Source organism: Oncorhynchus tshawytscha, unplaced genomic scaffold (assembly GCF_018296145.1).
Source record: "Oncorhynchus tshawytscha isolate Ot180627B unplaced genomic scaffold, Otsh_v2.0 Un_contig_1139_pilon_pilon, whole genome shotgun sequence".
NCBI classification, from domain to species: Eukaryota; Metazoa; Chordata; class Actinopteri; order Salmoniformes; family Salmonidae; genus Oncorhynchus; species Oncorhynchus tshawytscha.
The window spans coordinates 97,501-105,000 of record NW_024609270.1 but is presented as its reverse complement, the minus strand read 5'-3'; the positions used below and the strand labels follow the sequence as shown (position 1 = coordinate 105,000).

Genomic DNA, 7,500 nt, shown 5'->3' with positions numbered 1-7,500 from the left:
AGAGAGACACAATGTACTGGTTAAACCTGGAGAGAGAGAGACACAATGCACTGGTTAAACCTGGAGAGAGAGACACAATGCACTGGTTAAACCTGGAGAGAGAGACACAATGTACTGCTTAAACCTGGAGAGACACAATGCACTGGTTAAACCTGGAGAGAGAGACACAATGTACTGGTTAATCCTGGAGAGACACAATGTACTGGTTAAACCTGGAGAGAGAGACACAATGTACTGGTTAAACCTGGAGAGAGAGGCACAATGTACTGGTTAAACCTGGAGAGAGAGACAATGTACTGGTTAAACCTGGAGAGACACAATGTACTGGTTAAACCTGGAGAGACACAATGCACTGGTTAAACCTGGAGAGAGAGACACAATGCACTGGTTAAACCTGGAGAGAGAGACACAATGCACTGGTTAAACCTGGAGAGAGAGACACAATGTACTGGTTAAACCTGGAGAGAGAGACACAATGCACTGGTTAAACCTGGAGAGAGACACAATGCACTGGTTAAACCTGGAGAGAGAGACACAATGTACTGGTTAAACCTGGAGAGAGAGACACAATGTACTGGTTAAACCTGGAGAGAGAGACACAATGTACTGGTTAAACCTGGAGAGAGAGACACAATGTACTGGTTAAACCTGGAGAGAGAGACACAATGTACTGGTTAAACCTGGAGAGACACACAATGCACTGGTTGGAGAGACACAATGCACTGGTTAAACCTGGAGAGACACAATGCACTGGTTAAACCTGGAGAGACACAATGTACTGGTTAAACCTGGAGAGACACAATGTACTGGTTAAACGGAGAGAGAGACACAATGCACTGGTTAAACCTGGAGAGAGAGAGAGACACAATGCACTGGTTAAACCTGGAGAGAGAGAGAGACACAATGTACTGGTTAAACCTGGAGAGAGAGAGACACAATGCACTGGTTAAACCTGGAGAGAGAGACACAATGCACTGGTTAAACCTGGAGAGAGACACAATGTACTGGTTAAACCTGGAGAGAGAGACAATGTACTGGTTAAACCTGGAGAGAGAGACACAATGTACTGGTTAAACCTGGAGAGACACAATGTACTGGTTAAACCTGGAGAGAGAGACACAATGTACTGGTTAAACCTGGAGAGAGAGACACAATGTACTGGTTAAACCTGGAGAGAGAGGCACAATGTACTGGTTAAACCTGGAGAGAGAGACAATGTACTGGTTAAACCTGGAGACACAATGTACTGGTTAAACCTGGAGAGACACAATGTACTGGTTAAACCTGGAGAGACACAATGTACTGGTTAAACCTGGAGAGACACAATGTACTGGTTAAACCTGGAGAGACACAATGTACTGGTTAAACCTGGAGAGACACAATGTACTGGTTAAACCTGGAGAGACACAATGTACTGGTTAAACCTGGAGAGACACAATGCACTGGTTAAACCTGGAGAGACACAATGTACTGGTTAAACCTGGAGAGAGAGAGACACAATGTACTGGTTAAACCTGGAGAGACACAATGTACTGGTTAAACCTGGAGAGACACAATGTACTGGTTAAACCTGGAGAGACACAATGTACTGGTTAAACCTGGAGAGACACAATGCACTGGTTAAACCTGGGGAGAGAGACACAATGCACTGGTTAAACCTGGAGAGAGAGAGACACAATGCACTGGTTAAACCTGGAGAGAGAGAGACACAATGCTCTGGTTAAACCTGGAGAGAGAGAGACACAATGCTCTGGTTAAACCTGGAGAGAGAGAGACACAATGCACTGGTTAAACCTGGAGAGAGAGACACAATGCACTGGTTAAACCTGGAGAGAGAGACACAATGTACTGGTTAATCCTGGAGAGAAACAATGTACTGGTTAAACCTGGAGAGAGAGACACAATGTACTGGTTAAACCTGGAGAGAGAGGCACAATGTACTGGTTAAACCTGGAGAGAGAGACAATGTACTGGTTAAACCTGGAGAGAGAGACAATGTACTGGTTAAACCTGGAGAGAGAGAGACACAATGTACTGGTTAAACCTGGAGAGACACAATGCACTGGTTAAACCTGGAGAGAGAGAGACACAATGTACTGGTTAAACCTGGAGAGACACAATGTACTGGTTAAACCTGGAGAGAGAGACACAATGTACTGGTTAAACCTGGAGAGACACAATGCACTGGTTAAACCTGGAGAGACACAATGTACTGGTTAAACCTGGAGAGAGAGACACAATGTACTGGTTAAACCTGGAGAGACACAATGTACTGGTTAAACCTGGAGAGACACAATGTACTGGTTAAACCTGGAGAGACACAATGCACTGGTTAAACCTGGAGAGACACAATGTACTGGTTAAACCTGGAGAGAGAAACCTGGAGAGAGACACAATGTACTGCTTAAACCTGGAGAGACACAATGCACTGGTTAAACCTGGAGAGAGAGACACAATGTACTGGTTAAACCTGGAGAGAGAGACACAATGTACTGGTTAAACCTGGAGAGAGAGAAACACAATGCACTGGTTAAACCTGGAGAGAGAGACACAATGCACTGGTTAAACCTGGAGAGAGAGACACAATGCACTGGTTAAACCTGGAGAGAGAGACACAATGTACTGGTTAAACCTGGAGAGAGAGAGAGACACAATGTACTGGTTAAACCTGGAGAGAGAGAGAGACACAATGTACTGGTTAAACCTGGAGAGAGAGAGACACAATGCACTGGTTAAACCTGGAGAGAGAGACACAATGTACTGGTTAAACCTGGAGAGAGAGGCCTGGAAACCTGGAGAGAGACAATGTACTGGTTAAACCTGGAGAGACACAATGTACTGGTTAAACCTGGAGAGAGAGAGACACAATGTACTGGTTAAACCTGGAGAGACACAATGCACTGGTTAAACCTGGAGAGAGAGACACAATGCACTGGTTAAACCTGGAGAGAGAGACACAATGCACTGGTTAAACCTGGAGAGAGAGACACAATGTACTGGTTAAACCTGGAGAGAGAGACACAATGTACTGGTTAAACCTGGAGAGAGAGACACAATGCACTGGTTAAACCTGGAGAGAGAGACACAATGCACTGGTTAAACCTGGAGAGACACAATGTACTGGTTAAACCTGGAGAGACACAATGTACTGGTTAAACCTGGAGAGAGAGACACAATGTACTGGTTAAACCTGGAGAGACACAATGCACTGGTTAAACCTGGAGAGACACAATGTACTGGTTAAACCTGGAGAGAGAGACACAATGTACTGGTTAAACCTGGAGAGACACAATGTACTGGTTAAACCTGGAGAGACACAATGCACTGGTTAAACCTGGAGAGACACAATGTACTGGTTAAACCTGGAGAGAGAGACACAATGTACTGCTTAAACCTGGAGAGACACAATGCACTGGTTAAACCTGGAGAGAGAGAGACACAATGTACTGGTTAAACCTGGAGAGAGAGACACAATGTACTGGTTAAACCTGGAGAGAGAGAAACACAATGCACTGGTTAAACCTGGAGAGAGAGACACAATGTACTGGTTAAACCTGGAGAGACACAATGCACTGGTTAAACCTGGAGAGACACAATGTACTGGTTAAACCTGGAGAGAGAGACACAATGTACTGGTTAAACCTGGAGAGAGAGGCACAATGTACTGGTTAAACCTGGAGAGAGAGGCACAATGTACTGGTTAAACCTGGAGAGACAGACACAATGTACTGGTTAAACCTGGAGAGAGAGACACAATGTACTGGTTAAACCTGGAGAGAGAGAGAGGGGGGGGAAACAGAGAGAAGGAGTTAGAAAAGGATAGAGGTAGAGAGAGAGAGAGGTAGAGAGCGAGGTAGAGAGGTAGAGAGAGAGAGAGAGAGGTAGAGAGGTAGAGAGAGGTAGAGAGAGAGAGGTAGAGAGGTAGAGAGGTAGAGAGAGGTAGAAGAGAGAGTAGAGAGGTAGAGAGGTTAGAGAGAGAGAGGTAAACCTAGAGAGAGGTAGAGAGGTAGAGAGAGGTAGAGAGAGGTTAGAGAGGTAGAGAGAGGTAGAAGGGGTAGAGAGGGGTAGAGAGGTGTAGAGAGAGAGAGAGAGGTAGAGGTAGAGAGGTAGAGAGAGGTAGAGAGGGGTAGAGAGAGAGAGAGAGGTAGAGGGAGAGACAGAGAGGTAGAGAGAGGTAGAGAGGGGTAGAGAGAGAGAGGTAGAGGTAGAGAGGTAGAGAGAGGTAGAGAGAGGAGAGAGAGAGAGAGGTAGAGAGAGAGAGAGAGAGGTAGAGAGGTAGAGAGAGGTAGAGATGTACTGGTAGAGAGGACACAGAGAGAGGACAGAGAGGTAGAGAGAGGTAGAGGAGGGGGTAGAGAGGGGTAGAGAGGTTAGAGAGGTAGAGAGGGGTAGAGAGGGGTAGAGAGGGGTTAAAGAAGAGAGAGAGGTAGAGGTAGAGAAGTAGAGAGAGGTAGAAACCTGAGAGAGAGACACAATGAGAGGAGGTAGAGGTTAGAGAGGTAGAGAGAGGTTAGAGAGGGGAGAGAGGTTAGAGAGAGGTAGAGAGGGGGAGAGAGGTAGAGAGAGGTAGAGAGAGGTTAGAGAGGGGTAGAGAGGTAGAGAGGGGTAGAGAGGTAGAGAGAGGTAGAGAGGTAGAGAGAGGTAGAAACCTGGAGAGAGGGGGAGAGAGGACAGAATGAGAAACCTGAGAGAGAGAGACACAATGAGGTTAGAGAGGTAGAGAGAGGTAGAGAGGTTAAAGAGAGAGAGAGGTAGAGGTAGAGAGGTTAGAGAGAGGTAGAGAGGTTAAACCTGGAGAGAGAGAGGTAGAGAGAGGTTGAGAGAGAGGTAGAGGTTAGAGAGGAGAGAGGGGTAGAGAGAGAGACACAATGACTGGTAAAGGAGAGGTAGAGGTACAATGTAGAGGGAGACAGAGGTAGAGGTAGAGAGGTGGTTAGGAGGCAGAGGTAGAGGTAGAGAGGTAGAGAGAGGTAGAGAGGGGTAGAGAGGTTAAAGAGGGGGAGAGGGGACACAATGTAGAGAAACCTGGAGGTAGAGAGGTAGAGAGAGAGAGAGAGGTAGAGGTAGAGAGGTAGAGAGGGGTTAAACCTGAGAGAGAGAGAGGTTAGACCTGGAGAGGTAGAGAGGGGACAGAGAGGTAGAGAGGTAGAGAGGGGTAGAGAGGGGTAGAGAGGTAGAGAGAGAGAGAGAGGGTAGAGGAGAGGTAGAGAGGTAGAGAGAGGTAGAGAGGGGTAGAGAGGGGTAGAGAGAGAGAGAGAGAGGAGAGAGAGAGAGGTAGAGGTAGAGAGGTAGGAGAGGGACACAATGTAGAAACCTGGAGAGAGAGAGAGGTAGAGGTAGAGAGGTAGAGAGAGGTAGAGAGGTAGAGAGAGGTAGAGAGGGGTAGAGAGGGGTAGAGAGGGGTAGAGAGGTAGAGAGAGAGAGAGAGAGAGAGAGAGGTAGAGGTAGAGAGGTAGAGAGGGGGTAGAGAGGGGGTAGAGAGAGAGAGAGAGAGAGGTAGAGAGAGAGAGAGGTAGAGGTAGAGGTAGAGAGGGTAGAGAGAGGTAGAGGGGTAGAGAGAGAGAGAGAGAGAGAGAGAGGTAGAGAGGTAGAGAGAGGTAGAGAGGTAGAGAGAGGTAGAGAGGGGTAGAGAGGGGTAGAGAGGTAGAGAGAGAGAGAGAGAGGTAGAGGTAGAGAGGTAGAGAGGGGAGAGAGAGAGAGAGAGGTAGAGAGAGAGAGCGTACACATTTATTACACTTGTATCGGGTACTCACTTGGAGGGGTTGGTGTAGGGCAGGGAGATGGCGAACACACTGACATACTGCTCTGCTACAAAGTAAGCATAGAGATGTGGCAGCCGCACCAGAGCTACAACACACACACACACACACACACACACGCACACACACACACACACACACAGTTAGCATGACATAATCTAACCTTGCCATGTGGCACCATCATCAACAGGAAAGGATTTAATAGGGTCACTAATTCTACAACTGAACAAGTCATCTTCCCTGTAAAGACACTAAAGTATATAACATGACTGTGTGAGGTATATTAGGTGTGTTTCCCATATGTAAACATTATCTAACGTGGAAGTGAAATACAAAGAATCCTTCACACATTCATTGGCTGATCTAACTTCCTGTGTATACAGATCCTGTTCTCTGATTGGCTTCCATCTATCAGGGCGTGTAAACTAAGGTGTGTTCTCACTGGACAGGAATTCCAGCATGGGCGACGCCATGGCGACGGTTGCCGAGATGTGCGTCAGCTTGACGATGAGGGCGGGGAGGAGTTTAATCATGATGTCAGGCATCTCCACGGTGCACATTGTCAGGGCAACCACACACTGCTTGGCACAGCGGTATATCAGCCCTGCTTCCAGACACTGAACCAACTCCCTCTGAGAGATGAAGATGGCAAGAGAGAAGAGAACAACGATGATGTTATTTATGATCAGATATTGAGATTAAACTCTCAAAAAGGCACAAGATGTTTTTACCCGAGGATTATGGTCACTTGCCCAAATGTTTGATTTTCTACTTAGGCCTACAGTCGCAGATGCCATTAATGGCATGGTCTCTCACTCAAACATGGGGTCACTTTTTACCAGCCATAGTATCTAGTGATTTCAATTCAGCAGACACTTTTTACCAGCCATAGTATCTAGTGATTTCAATTCAGCAGACACCTTTTACCAGCCATAGTATCTAGTGATTTCAATTCAGCAGACACTTTTTACCAGCCATAGTATGCTAACGTCTCCATCACAGAAACCTCATGAACGTGCTAACGTCTCCATCACAGAAACCTCATGAACGTGCTAACGACTCCATCACAGAAACCTCATGAACGCGCTAACGTCTCCATCACAGAAACCTCATGAACGCTAACGTCTCCATCACAGAAACCTCATGAACGCGCTAACGTCTCCATCACAGAAACCTCATGAACGCGCTAACGTCTCCATCACAGAAACCTCATGAACGCGCTAACGTCTCCATCACAGAAACCTCATGAACGCGCTAACGTCTCCATCACAGAAACCTCATGAACGCGCTAACGTCTCCATCACAGAAACCTCATGAACGCGCTAACGTCTCCATCACAGAAACCTCATGAACGCGCTAACGTCTCCATCACAGAAACCTCATGAACGCGCTAACGTCTCCATCACAGAAACCTCATGAACGTGCTAACGTCTCCATCACAGAAACCTCATGAACGCGCTAAAGTCTCCATCACAGAAACCTCATGAACGCGCTAACGTCTCCATCACAGAAACCTCATGAACGTGCTAACGTCTCCATCACAGAAACCTCATGAACGTGCTAACGTCTCCATCACAGAAACCTCATGAACGTGCTAACGTCTCCATCACAGAAACCTCATGAACGTGCTAACGTCTCCATCACAGAAACCTCATGAACATGCTAACGACTCAGCATTTATTCCCTCATTATTGGGAGTTGAAACATGCAGTTAACAGCAGGAGAGAGATGACATTCTTCC

At 46.7% G+C, this 7,500-nt stretch overlaps 1 protein-coding gene across 1 annotated transcript in view; it reads right to left on the bottom strand.

The window, feature by feature from the left end:
* LOC121844522 (tuberin-like) overlaps positions 1-7,500 on the bottom strand; it is a 36,448-nt gene that overhangs the window by 5,756 nt on the left and 23,192 nt on the right. Inside the window, exons 21-22 of the mRNA XM_042314725.1 lie at positions 6,202-6,391; positions 5,754-5,847 (exon numbers count right to left, since the gene is read on the bottom strand). Coding sequence (XP_042170659.1) covers positions 5,754-5,847; positions 6,202-6,391 — 284 coding nt within the window. The remainder of the gene's footprint in view (positions 1-5,753; positions 5,848-6,201; positions 6,392-7,500) is intronic.